Genomic DNA, 14,283 nt, shown 5'->3' on the forward strand with positions numbered 1-14,283 from the left:
AAACAAATGACTGTTTACTACTTCCATTTAATTGCCTGTTATTAGGTTAGAATCGTTTTTTTTGTTTGTTTGTTTGTTTGTTTGTTTTTAATGTATTTACTACAGGGTCTACAGGGTCTCACTACACAGATTGAATTTGTAGTGATTCTTCCTGTTTTTCAGTCTCCCAAGTGCAGAGATTACAGGTGCGTGCCACCACGCCCAGGCTCCATCCTTGTCTCAGGAGTCGGGGGCAGGGCCAGCATGTCAGGCCAGGGATCAAACCCCCAGCCCCTGCATCTGCCTAAGCAGTGCTTTAATCCACTGAGCTATCTAGCTGGTTCTTAGAATCTTCTTGATTTTTTTTTTTTTTTTTTTTTTTTTTTTTTTTTTTTTTTTGTGGAACCGGGGATTGAACTCAGGCCCTTGCGCTTGCCAGGGAAGCACTTAATCTACTGAGCTATCTCCCTGGCCCTTTATTATCCTTTTGATACAGGGTCTCACTACATAGTTCGGGCTCATAGTGATCCTCCTGTCTCAGCTTCCCCAGTGTAGGGATTATAGGCATGCACCACCACACCTGGCTTGGGGGCCAGCATGGCAGGCAGTACCGGGGATTGAATTCAGGACCTTCTGCTTGCCAGGCAGGCCCTTGGACTGCTCAGTCACCTTGATTCTATTTTGATAACTCATATGCATATAAGAATTTATCCATTTTGGGGGCCAGAGAGATGGTTCAGTGGATTAAGCACTTCCCTGGCAAGTGCAAGGGCCTGAGTTCAATCCCTGGTTCTGCCAAAAAAAGAAAAAAAAAAAAAAGAAGAAGAATTTATCCATTTCTAAGGCTGGCGAGATAGCTCAGCAGTCTAAAGCACCTGCTTAGGCAAGCTTAGGCAACCACAGGAACCATGGTTCGCTCCCCAGCACCACATGCTGCACCAGTCCTGCCCCCAGGGCAGGCTGAGCCAGCCACACACACACACAAAAAAAAGAATTTATCCATTTCTTAGGCACTCTCCACTTTATTTTGGACTCCAATTATTTTCTATGGATTTTCCAACTTATTATATAGAGTTTCAAAGTAATCACTAATTCTTTCAAAGTAGTTATAATAACCTGGATGTCAGTGATATCCCTTGTGATTTTACCTTTTTCCATTTCTAACTGTGTTGATTTGCATCTTTCCTTTTCTGGGAAGACTGACTAAATATTTGTTTATTTTGTTTATTCTTTAAAAGAACCAGCTCTTTGCTTCATTGGTTCTTTGTATTTTTAGCCTCAAGTCTATTAATTCCTGGTCTAAAAATTTCTTAATAATTACATTGTAAGTGGGATAGACAGACTGAAGAATTCAGAAAACTCCCCGATTTTTAAGTCCCATGGGGTCCCTTTTGCCTTAAGGAAAATAAAATTCTGTTCCTTATGCTGTGTCCTAGGACTGAAATGCAACATGAGCTAGAGGGTGAAGTCTGGGATAAGAAACAGAAAGTGAACAAACAGACCCAAAATGAATTTGTAATGTGCAGCATTGGTAGTTCAGCGGTAGAATTCTCGCCTGCCAAAATGAATTCATAAATTTTCTGAAGAATCTTAGAAAAGCTTGAGGAGGATATGTGGATGTGGATTTGAAGGGTGCCTGACCAAACGGAAGCATGCCTTAACTTAGGAACAAATCAAAGGAACGCAGACAGGCACTCAGTAAGATGGCTATTATTTTTATTGAACTTCTCAGCAATATTTTTTAACTTCTAAAGAAAATACGTTTGTGGTAAATGTCAATACATGGTATTGCTATTTTCTAACTAGCACAGGCACTAGACTCAAGAACTAAATGGTTTACTGAAGATGGTGTTTCTTAGAGACGGAACACTTCCTGAGTGCCTTCTCAGCCCTACCCTGAATGATTCCTGCTAGCAGGATCACTTCCCTGGAAGCAGCCTTCTTTTGGGTCCCCTTTCACAGGGAAGATATCAGGATATATGGTCCTTGCTTGCGGAAACCTTTTGAAAGTGACAAAACAGAAGAGTTGAATGTGACGTCAGAACAGATACACGCAAGAGCAGAAAGAATTCTCCAGCTAAGCTGAGCTGATTTCTGAAGCCTGGGTCTGTCCCAGCTGAGTGGCTCATCTCGAGGGCTGCTTCTCTGCCTAAACTTCCTGCCTCAATCTTTCCTCACCATCTAGACCCAGGGACACCAAAAATTCAGGGATGGAGCCAGCCTTGTTGTGGACGGAGTAGATCACTGTGTAGTCTGACTAGAGGGACCCCTATGACCCTGCTTCCAGATGTCAGTACATTGTATTTGGAGTACTAATTTATATTTGGATCACTGCAATCTAGAGTGTACTGGATTCCTTTCTTCCTTTTCTCTTCAAACTCCTACATCTCTCTTCCCCTCACTATCAGCTTTTTTCACTTCATTGAAAAAGTGAAGTAAACAACTTTCTTCATAAAATTCACCAAGTGGCTTCCTCTATATCCATGTCCTCAGCCTTCCCTCCTCCTACCACGCACAGGTTGTCCTGCCCTGCATTTGAGTCCTGGACCCCAGCCCTCCCTTCCTGAAGGACTCTGCCATCACCCTGCATCATCTGGTTTCTCATCCTACTGATCCACCTCACTGGTTACAGTCTCTAGCAGCTGAGAAAAGCCTTCCCTTGCCCCTGCCTGCTCCAGCCTCCTCCTGTCTTGCTACTTCTTCATAGCAAAGTCCCATAAAGGGGCCGCCTATTCTGTCTCTAGTACTCACCGCATTCTCTCTGGAGCCTGTTGTAATCAGGCTTTCACTCCAAGTGAAAAGGCTCCACAGTCTTGGTTGCTGAGAATTACTGCTTACTCTATAAATCTTGCTGAAAACATGGAAAATGGCCAGCCTTTATTTTGCTTTGCTTACTCTCTCACCAGCACTGGGATGTGGTTAATCATAACTATTTTTTTTTTCTGTACCAGGGATCAGGCTGAGGACCTTGTGCTTGCCAGGTAGGCACTTATGCCACTGAGCTATCACCCCAGTGATCATAATCTTTTGATTGAAGTCCTACATTTACTAGGTTTCTATAATACCTTGTGCCTTTGTTATTGTTTTCCTCTGAGACAGGGTCTCACTATGCAGTTCAGCCTGGCCTTGGGCTCATTTTGTAGCCCAGGCTGGTTTCAAACTGACAAGAATCCTCCTGCCTCAGCCTCCTAACTGTGAGGGTATCAGCAGTGGCACCACGCTCAGCTTGTTGTTGTCTTGGACTGAAGAGCAAACCCGCTGTCCTCTGGCCCAAGCAGCACCTGCAGCGCTTTTATGTTCTTTCATCCTGAGGGTGGGTGCTGCTGAGTGGCCCAGGCAGAACTTGAACTTGTAATGCCCCTGCCTCAGCCTCCCAAGTGCTGAGATTGCTCTCGTGCTTTCCTTCTTTCCTCCCTTCCCAGCCGTTCCCCTCTTTCACATTCCCTTGCTGGCTCTGCCTGTTCGACAGCCTCTCTCGGAGCTCCCAGGACCAGCACCCAGCCCTCCTGATACTCTCACTCCTGTCTTTAACCTGCATCTACGCAAGGATGACTGAGATGCACAGCTCAACCCCAGTCCCTCCCTCACCCCGCCCCCCGTGCACCCACAGATGGCTACATCCACCTGCACACATATGCTGGTCTGCGGGTCAGGATCTCTTAGTCAGCAGATAGTAAGCGCCAAAGCCAGCACTGCAGAGCACTCTCCAGGACTTGCAAAGAGGAGGTCAAACTGCAAACTGATTTCTAACCACTCCTTTATGTAGGGGTATAAAAATGTTGGGAGTGTAGCTCAGGAGTTAAAGCACCTGCCTGGCAAGCACAAGGACCTGGGATTGATCCCCAGCACTGCATGCCATGCCAGCTCCACTCGAACCAGTCAACTGGGTGTGGTGGCACATGCCTATAATCCAAACGCTGGGGAGGCTGAAAACAGGAGGATCATAAGTCCGAGCTGTGTAGTGAGACCCTGGGCATGAAAAATAAATAAATGAATAAATAAAATGAATGGACAGTGAAGAAAACATTAAGCTGCTTTATAATCACACCCTACAAATGCTCCTGGTGTGTTGTTATGGAGACAAGAATCTTGAATTTAGCTCTGAAAGTTTATTCCTTACTTTTGCACTTTCCTCACTCCCTGAATTCATCTCACACTTCTCTAATGGATGAATAGAACCATAATCCAGAGAGGCCTCTCAGCACAGAAATCTGAGAGCCGAGTCGCCTTGGATTCCGCTGTCAAATCTGAGCGGGCTCTGGCGGCTCACTGACTTTTCGCTCCCACACCCTGGCTCAGCCCGTGCTCTCACCTGGGCTAGCACTCTGGCCTCCTGACTGCTCTCTTGCCTCTGCGCCGGCTGCTGTATGGTCTGTTCTAAGGCAGCCATGTTCTCTTTCCAAAATGTTATTTAGAGCCTATTTCTCTTACTTTAAACCTTTAAATAAGCCAGGCATGATCTCATACACACCTGAAATCCAGCACTCAGAAGGCTGAGCAGTAAAATCACAAGTTTGAAGCTAGCCTGGGCTACAAAATGAGACCCCCATCTCAGAAACATGTTCAAATGGCTTCCTCCCACATCGTACTCTATTCCAGCTTTTTTGGGGGAAGTACCTGGGATCAAACTCAGGACTTTGTGCTTGCTAGACAGGCACTTATGCCCCTGAGCTATCTCCCTGGCCCCTATTATCCCAGCTTTTTATCATGGCCTCTGACCCCACTGGACTAAGCCCCTGCCTCCTTCCGGCTGCCTGTCATTCTACACCCACCACGCTCCTGGCTTTTTCTTGCCATTTCTTGAACACACCAACCCCGCTCCCTATGACATTCTTCCCAAGACTCTCCACCTCGCCTCCTCACCAACTCCTTGGTGAGTGCACAAATGTCACCTTTTCAGAGACACCTTCTGACATCTTCCTTCACAATAGGCCTCTCCTGTGCCCCCCATGCTGCCGTCCTCTCTGTCTATTCTGCTTGTCCCCCTGCTTACCCCTAAACATCAAGACGTTATATCTTTGTTGTTTAATTACTGTCTTCCCCATTCACACAGAAGCGTCACAAGACCAGAGACATGTCTGTTTTTTGTTCACCACAGTATCTCCAGGCCCTCAAATCCTGGCTCAGAGCAGGTGCTTGTTACATTTTTGAGGAAACAAGCAAGCACAATGGGAGGAGGTTTACTGTCTCTTCATGAGTGAGTACAAAATCCTTTCAGGGCAGGAGCAGGGAAATGGAGCAACAAGAAGGCAGGCAGATGGACAGACTCACTGTGGACTCAAAATGCTGGTCCTTCACATATTCCTGTCTACCTGGGAGGTGGGAGGGGACACGAAGTTGTGACTTCTCCAGAGCCACTGCTAAGGGGCTGTCTCCAGAGCATTGGGACTCAGAAGTCCACCACGTTTTGACTATAGATGAGAAATCTGGGCTCTGTGGACACCTATATTCCTATGCATTTTACATTTGGGGCTTCTACTTCTTAAATTTCTTTCTTTAATTTAGTATTGGTCATATTAGTTTGGTTTGTTATTTTCAGACAGATCTTGCTATGTATTTCAGGCTGGCCTTGAATTCACTGTGTAGCCCAGGCTGGCCTAGGAGTCACAATGATACCTCCTGCCTTAACTTCTTTACTGCTAGAATTACAGGCATGTGCCGTATGCCCGGCCCAGTACTAGTCCTTTTAAAAAAGAAATTTTTTGAGGCAGGATCTCCCTATGCAGTTCAGGCTGGCCTTGCACTCACTATGTAGTCCAGGCTGACTTCAAACTTGCAGCGATATTCCTGTCCCAGCCTCCTAAGTGCTGGGATTACAGTCATGTGCCACCATGACCTACTGTCTTGACTAAATTAAAAGGAAGAAACTTTTGGGCCTGGCTTGGATATAGGTGGCAAATGGAGAGATGATAGAAAGATGGTGAAAACAGTAGCCCGAGAGATCCTAGATAACACAGGCCACCCACCCAAGGGCACGGCTGTGCTCTCTCCATCCCCTCTGAAGACAGGACACCTGCAGGAGGGCTCTGCTGCCTTCCTTCACCTCAGAAGCCTACAGAGCCAACCAGTTCCCAGCGGCTGAAACTGCGGTGTCCCCACTGCTGCCCTGACCGTGCCCCAGCTCTCACCTTGACCTGGATTTCAGCCCTTTCTCCTCCCTGCTGAGGTCCAGTGAAGACAAGTACTGTGCAGAGCTGGCCTCTTTAGGACTTGGGTTCTTTCCCTCCTGATAACAGAGCAGTTCTTCCTCCAGAAAGAATAGCCCTTTGTTTCTGTAGGGGGAAAAAAAAAAAGAGAGAGAGAAAGGAAGGAATTCCTTAACTCTCCACTCAACTGCAGTACTTAATATTTATATTTAAATATCATTTAAATATTTTATTTAAATTTGAAATTAATGAACTATAAATTACATGTTTTAATTTAAAAAAACACTCCAAATTAATAGAATTACACTGCTCTTACATTATTTTTCTATTAGTGTATATTTGAAAGACATAGCAACATTCATCTTGGGGAACTGTTAGATGCACATATGACATGATTTTAACCTGAAGTCTCTTTGCCACCCACTCAGCAAAGGGAAGTGAATGAAGCCCTCCAGGAGCCGTCCAGTTTAGGACTGACCCCCAGATAGCTCAGCAGACTAAAGCGCCTGCTTAGGCAGAGTGCAGTGGCCAGCATTCAATCCCCAGCGTGCCATGTCGGCCCCGCCTCTGGGGCACGCTGAGATGGTGAATAAGACTGGGCATTGTGCTGTGTGCCTGTAATCCCAGCACTTGGGAGACTGAAAACAGAAGAATCACTATGAGTCCAATCTGCATAGTGAGACCCTGTAGACCCTGTACTAAATACAAAAAAAAGTTATCTGAGGACAAAAACTCTCCTTTTATACCATTTATAGAAATTAGGATGAAAATACTGATTATCCTTAAATTCTTACCCAAAAATGTTTGTTCTTTTTAAGACCACAGCAGTTAGGGACTGCAAAAGAAATTACTCTTTTGACCCTAAAATATACAGCTAATTCTGAATTGTTCTATCTCTTCAGGCCTTTGGGTGCCAAGTGAATAGAGCTTAGTTTTGGTACTTCCTTCTGTCCCCCAATTCCAGCTCCTGTTCAATGAATATAGTAGCATACTGCTGAAGTACTGTTCGAGATCACTGAGGCGTCCACAGTGGCCAGCTCCTATCTCTAACAGCATCTGTTTCTGCTTTTCATTTTTATTTATCTTGCTATATCGTCCAGGCTGGTCACAAACTTCCGAGCACAAGCAATCCTCTTGCCTCAGCCTCCCAAAGGCTGGGATTACAGGAGTGTAACACATTGAGCACATTAGGTTCTTTTTATTGGTATTAATAGCCTCACTGAGATATAATTTACATATCACAAAATTAACTATTTATTTATTTATTTAAATTTAATGTATTTGGCTGTTGCAGGGTCTCACTACACAGCTCAGACTCATGGTGATCCTCCTGCTTCCAGCCTCCCCAGCACTAGGATTACAGGCATGCACCATTATGCCCGGAGATCTGCAGTCCCTGCACTTGCCTAAGCAGGCGCTTTAGTCCATTAAGCTATCTCACCAGCACCAAAATTAAGCCATTTTAAGTGCACAAGTCAACAGTTTTGATCCTGTTTACAGAACTGTAGACTCATCACTCATTCTAATTTTAGAACATTTTCATCAGCCTCCAAACCTCCTGCTTATTCACAGTGACTCACAGCTTAGGTAACCACTGCCTAGCTTCTGTCTCAACAGATTTGCTTCCTGGACATTTCAAATAAAGGAAATCATTCAATATATGGTTATTTGTGATTGGCTTCCTTCACTGAACATAATGGTTTTAAACTTACCCATATGGTAACATAAATTAGTACTTTTTTACTCTTTTTTTTTTTTTTTTTTTTTTTTGTACCAGCAATCAAATTCATGGTCCTGCATTTGCCAAGCATGCAGAGTGCCACTGAACTATATCCCCAATCCTTTCTTTTCTTTTTTTTTTCTCTTTTTGAGACAGGATCTCGCTACATAGTTCAGGCTAGCCTTGAGCTCACCTTGTAGCTTAGCCTGATCTCGAACACAAAACTATCCTCCTGCCTCTGCCTCCTGAGTGCTGGCATTACAAGTGTGCATCACCATGCCCGGCTTCCAATCTTTTCTTTACTTTTATTTGCCAAATAATATTTCATTGTATGGATATACTACATGCTGTTTATCCATTCATCAGCTGATGAACAACTGCATTGTTTCTATTTTTTGACTACTGTGAATAATGCTGTTATAAACATTACTATATTTGCCTTAAGGTGGATCTGTTTTCATTTCTTTTGAATAGAAACATAGTAGATGAACTTGTGGGTCAAGTCATAATTTAACATTTTGAGAAATTGCTTTCTTTCAAACTTATTACATTTTGTACACTCCCTCCAACAATATCTGAGGAATCCCATTAGCTTTAAGCAAATCATGACAGATTACATAATTATGTAGAAATAACTTTTTTTTTAAAGGAAAAAACCTCTTATTTTTAATTCCATAACTAACTGAGATGACACCCCATGTTACATGCATAGTAGCATGTACCACTTCTCTGCTCATAGCACCTTTTCGCCCTGGGTACAATACTGTAACAGCTACTACCTACTTATCCCAAACTTAATTTATAATACTCCAATTCAACTAAAAATCAGTCTAAAATCAACTAAACTGTAACTCTACAATCAGCTGTCAACTACCTTTGCCCCCATGTATGTGCTTGTCATTTTTCTGCTACTTCTTCCTTAAAACCAGAAAAGCCTAAGGAAAGTTGTCACCTCACCCAGACTCAGTGGTGGGACCTGCCTGGTGTCACGGAGCCTGGGGAGGCCTTGGCATTTTGAGAGGATGACAGAGGATGGCAACACAGTCAAGCATCTTAGAAGAAAGGACAACAAACTGGAATAACTGGCTTACTTGCAGATAACTGTTTTTCCTGCTTCCTGGGGTTCCAGAAGACAAGGAGCTCTTGGCAAGGGTTTCAAATCAAAACTACTATCATTGAAATTCACTTTTACTTTTAACCTTTAAGGAGAGAACATATGTAAAGATGTTTTAAAAATAATACTATCTTCCATTTATGCAAAAATTATTATTATACCGAGATAAATAATATTGTTTTTGTTTTGTTTTTTCTGCAAATCACCTTTAAGTCAAAGCAATATACTTCTTGAATGAGATTAGTTGTTTATGAATTTTTGAAACCAAATAGAGATTGACTTATTACATTCACTGAAGACCAAGAATCAGCCAGGCAAAGTTTAAACCACTCTATACTCCAGAAGCTTATACCATAATGTTAAAAAAAAAAAAAAAGTCATAGACACTATGTCATTTATAAGCATAAATATACAATGTTTTTCCCAACAAAGAATGAAATATTCTATTTCCCCACTCCCCTTGCCAAAAAAGTGTCACAGATGCTTCAAGGCTGATGCCCATGCAAGAAACAACTGGAAAGGCAACTTCCAATTAACTGTGTAGGGCCTGCATTTAGCAATGTATAAATTTTTTTTTTTTTTTTTTTTTTGCAGAACCAGGGATTGAACTCAGACCCTTGCGCTTGCCAGGGAAGCGCTTATTCCACTGAGCCATCTCCCCAGCCCCCTAAAATATTTAAAGAGTTGGGAATATAGCTCAGCAGCACAGTGCCTGCCTGGAAAGTACAAGGTTCTGAGTTCAATTCCCAGTACAAAAAAAAAAAAAAAAAAAAAAAAAAAAGATAAAATAAAATAAGAAAAGAACCCAATCTTTAGCCTCTCTCCTGTGTGCGATGTGCCTTATCAGTATGACTGTATTTGCCAGATTATGCTAGAATTATCTATATAAATATCACCTAAATGGTATAACATTCTGTTATACTATGAGCTCTTTAAAGGCACTTACAGCCAAGGCATGGTGGCATACACTTATAATCCCAATTATTTAGGAAGAAGAGATAGGAAGATCACAAATTTGAGACCAGCCTGCACAACTTAGTAAGATTCTGTCTTAAAAAAAAAAATACACTCAATGCAAATTTTTAGATTGAATGAATTAACGTGATGTTATGGGGTAAATATCACATGTTGTTTATGTTCCCTCCAAAAGTTCAAGTACAAACTCCTGGATCTGTCAATATATTTTGGAAATATATCTATGAAATAATTTTGGAAAGAGGGTTTTAGACATGATGAAATTAAAATGAGGTACTACTGGGCAAAGATGGGCCCTAACCCTATACAGGCATCCTTTAAAGCAGCAGCAAATTTTGATACAGAACCTGTGATAGTAGAGGCAGAGACTGGAGTCAAGGCTGAAAGCCAGGAATGCCAAGGATTCCCGGCAACTAGCAGCAGCTGGGAAAAAAAGCAAGAGAGAACCCTATTGGAAAGCCTGCAGAGAGGGCAGGCTGGTGTCGCTAATACCTTGACTGTAGGTTTCCAGCCTCCAGGACTGTGAGAGAACACATTTCTGTTGTTTCAAGCTGCTCAGTTTGTGGTGCTTCGTTATTAAAGCCACAGGAAACTAAGACTTCTGATAATACCTCAAAGCTTTGGAGGGTTGGGGGTAATTCACTGGCACAGCACTTGCTTAGTATGTACGTATGAGGCCCTGGGTTCAATCCTCAGCTTTAAATTCCTCTCTGACTCATTTTTCTCCCTGACTCCCAAATCTAGAAATCCTTTGTTTCAGCACATCAGTCTCTCCATCCACTTTTCCACCACCCTGCCTGCAGCTCTCATCAACACAAATGTAGATTCTTGTCTCCTAAAAAGTCTTCAAACCAAGTGGCTCGTACCTCTCATCCTCTTATCCCAGCACTCTGGAAAGCTGAGGCAGGAGGGTGTCATGTTTGAGCCCAGCTTCGCAAACTTAGTGACTTAGCAAAGGTCTGTCTACAAATTAAAAACAAAATAAAAAGAATCTTCAGGAGCAGAGCATATAGCCCAGTTGTAGTGTGGGTTTCCCATGTCCAAGGCCCTGAATTCAACCTCCAGGCCCCAAAACAAAACAAAACAAGCAAACAAGAATTTTTCCTTCTTGATTATCCTCAGTGACACCCACCATGCTCCAAATGACAGAATCCCAGTTGTTTCACTGGCAATGAAGGCGCTTCACAGACTGGCTATAACCCAGGTTCCCAGGCTCAATCAATGGGACACAGGAACATAGAAGAGTATTAAGTTGGAAAGTAATGTAATCTACTACTGAAGTTCACCCTGGGAAAGCCATACAGCATGAAAGTGTAGTACTATACTTTACAATGCAGGCTATGGACTCAGACCTGAACTGAATCTGCGACTGCTACTTTATGGCTATAAGTAAGTGGTTTTCAACCCAATGCACACTGGAACCATCTGAATACTGAGGTTTAGCTCCCACCCTAAGGGTCTAATTTCATTTGTCTAGGAATGACCAGGATTTCATGTTTGTTTGTTTTTAATGTATTTGGCTGTGGTAGGATCTTACTACACAGCCCCCTCCTGCTTTCAGCCTCCCTAGCGCTGGGATTATAGGAGTACACCACCATGCAGCACTCTGGCCAGCTCAACCTGCCCTAGGGGCAGGGCTGGCATGGCATGTGGTACCAGGAATCAAACAGTGGTTCCGAAGCTTGCCTAAGCAGGTGCTTAGTCTGCTGAGCTATGTCACTGGCTCCTTCATTATTTTCTTTAAAGTCCTCAATTATTCTAATATAAAACCAAACTGAAGGGGCTGGGGAGATAGCTCAGTAGAATAAGCATTTGCCTGGCAAGCGCAAGGGCCTGAGTTCAATCCCTGGTTCCGCCAAAAATAAAAATAAATAAATAAATAAAACCAAACTGACAAATACTGCTATAAAATTGACAAGGTTTGCCATGCCAGCCCCACCCCTTGGATATGCTGAGGTGGTAACTGAGACTGGGCATGGTGGCATGTGCCTGTAATCCCAGCACTTGGGAGGCTATAAACAGGAGGATCCACAGCAAGTACAATCTATGCAGTGAGGCCTTGAAGACCCTGTAGATCCTATCCTAAATTAAAAAAAAAAAAAAAAAAATGACCAGGTTTATAAGTTATCTGAGTAACAGAACATTCCAAAATAAATTTCTACAAGCCACATGGGGTGACACATGCCTGTAAGCCCAGCACCAAGGAACCTGAGGCAGGAGGACTGCTATGAGTTTGAGGCCAGCCTGGGCTATACAGTGAGCTCAAGTCCAGCTTGAACTACAAAGTGAGACCCTGTTTAAAAAATAAAAAGAAAAAAAAATCAAAAGGGGAAAAGAAAAAAGAAAAATTTATACAAAGAATAAGTTTTTAAAAAGTAAATAAATTAGCATATGTAAAAAAACTTTTAACAATGCCTGGTACACAGTGGGTCATAAATTAGCACTGATATTATAGATTAGTAATAAGAACAGGAATTTCATTGACAGGATTTTTTTTTTTTTTTTTTCAGAACCAGGGACTGAACTCAGGCCCTTGCACTTGCCGGGGAAGCTCTTATTCCACTGAGGATCTCCCCGGCTGGATTAGACAAAGGTAAAGAATGCTGGAGAGTACTGGAGAGACAATGAAAAATCCTGATGTTTCCTATAACAAGGAACCGAAGAGAAGCAAGTTTAGATGGAGAAGACGACTTACACTGTATGATCCATTAATACAAGATCCTGGAATGCATGTGCAGAACAGTTCCCAAATGCATGGGGAGCAGGTTTTCAGCAGGATAGCCTACGCCTGAAATCAGCCTGAGACACGAGATCCCAGCACCGCTTCTCAGGACCTGTATGTGGAAGTTCTCATGGTTTCTTTGAGATTTGAACAGTATAAAAAGACACAGATGCCAAGAAGAACTTGTGACTTTCTTCATAGTAACCTGTCCTGCTTTTTCCAGGGTGTCCTTTTATTGCTTTTTCTCCTTTTACTTTGCCCAAGTTCACTCTGCTGAGCCAGTTTCTCGCTCACTTTTTTCACTTTTACTTTCTTAAATAAACTTGGCCACTCCTTTTTGCTCTTTTTTTTTTTTTTTTTTTTTGTTGAATGCTTTGTTCCAGATAAGAAACAGGAATGCAACTCCAGAGGGAGAGGCGAGCAACCCAGAACCTGATAACACTAACTGGTGGGCCACTTTTAAAGGAACTATCTAAGAACAGCATGAGTAGCATCTCTTCAAGCACAAGGCCAAGCAGCCTACGCTGGAGGTATTTAGGCTTGTAATGCACTAAATACAACAACAGCAATAAAAATACCCAAACTCAATGTGGTGGCATCGAGTAATCCTAGCACTTAGGAGACTGAGACAGGAGGATTGCAAGTTGAAGGTAAGCCTGGAGTACATACTGAATCCTGTACCAAACTGCCCCATCCCAAAACCAAACTTAGCAGCTTCTGACTAGAAAAATCCAATCTTCCACACTAATGCTGCACAGAAGACACTGCCCATTTCTGGAGAAAAATAGTCTATCTAAACTATTCCTTCACCTCAAATGACTGGCAATAAAACATCACAAGCTGTTAAAAAATATAAAACATAACCTATGGTCAAGAGGCAGAGCAATCCACAGAACCAGACTCAGAAATGATCCTACGGCCGGGGAGATAGCTCAGTAGAATAAGCGCTTGCCTGGCAAGCGCAAGGGCCTGAGTTCAGTCCCCAGTTCGGGGAGATAGCTCAGTAGAATAAGCACTTGCCTGGCAAGCGCAAGGGCCTGAGTTCAGTCCCCAGTTCTAAAAAAAAAAAAAAAAAAAAAAAATCAATAAATAAAATACATGATCCTAATATTGGCACTATCAGATATGGAATTTAAAATAGCTATCACTGTTACAGTTTAGTTTTTAAAATCCAGCAAAAGGTAGACAACACACATTAACTGATAAAGAAGTTCAGGAAAAATGACCACTTTACAGAAAAACTCAAGTAGAAACACTGGAAATAAAAATAATGATATTTAGAGATGAATTATTCCTTTCTAGGCTCCTCTATATATAGGGTACAGTTAAGAAAAGACTTGGAGGACTACAGCTAGCTAAGTAGAAATCATCTAACCAACTACAAACAGAAAAAAGGTAAGTTCTTTTTAAAAAGGGATAGCCAGGCATGGTAGTACATATCTGTAATCCTAGCATTCTTGCAGGCTGAGGTAAGAGTGTTACACGTTTGGGTCCAGCCTGGGCAATTTAGTGACTTAAAAAGACCCTGTCTCTTATGGGCTACTGGACTCTTTTAGAATATTTTGCTGAGTTTACACACCTATAATATTCAATAACGGAACTTAGAAAAAATGGGGTATACCGATGA

At 42.5% G+C, this 14,283-nt stretch overlaps 1 protein-coding gene across 9 annotated transcripts in view; it reads right to left on the reverse strand.

Moving 5' to 3' along the window:
- Positions 1-736: 736 nt before the first annotated feature.
- Positions 737-14,283, reverse strand: part of LOC101577654 (protein FAM228B) — a 24,723-nt gene continuing 11,176 nt past the window's right edge. For 7 of the 9 annotated variants that reach the window (XM_023711137.1, XM_023711142.1, XM_023711141.1 and 4 more), the window contains 3 exons: positions 8,937-9,044; positions 6,108-6,251; positions 1,763-1,979 (listed from right to left, as the gene is read on the reverse strand). In XM_023711137.1, the coding sequence (XP_023566905.1) occupies positions 1,871-1,979; positions 6,108-6,251; positions 8,937-9,044 (361 nt within the window). In that variant the 3' untranslated portion in view covers positions 1,763-1,870. Of the gene's footprint in view, positions 772-1,762; positions 1,980-3,912; positions 3,949-6,107; positions 6,252-8,936; positions 9,045-14,283 lie in introns of those variants that run through there. The other 2 variants (XM_023711139.1, XM_023711138.1) reach the window with 2 other exon arrangements.

The sequence above is a fragment of the Octodon degus genome, unplaced genomic scaffold, assembly GCF_000260255.1.
Source record: "Octodon degus isolate 3935 unplaced genomic scaffold, OctDeg1.0 scaffold00019, whole genome shotgun sequence".
NCBI lineage: Eukaryota > Metazoa > Chordata > Mammalia > Rodentia > Octodontidae > Octodon > Octodon degus.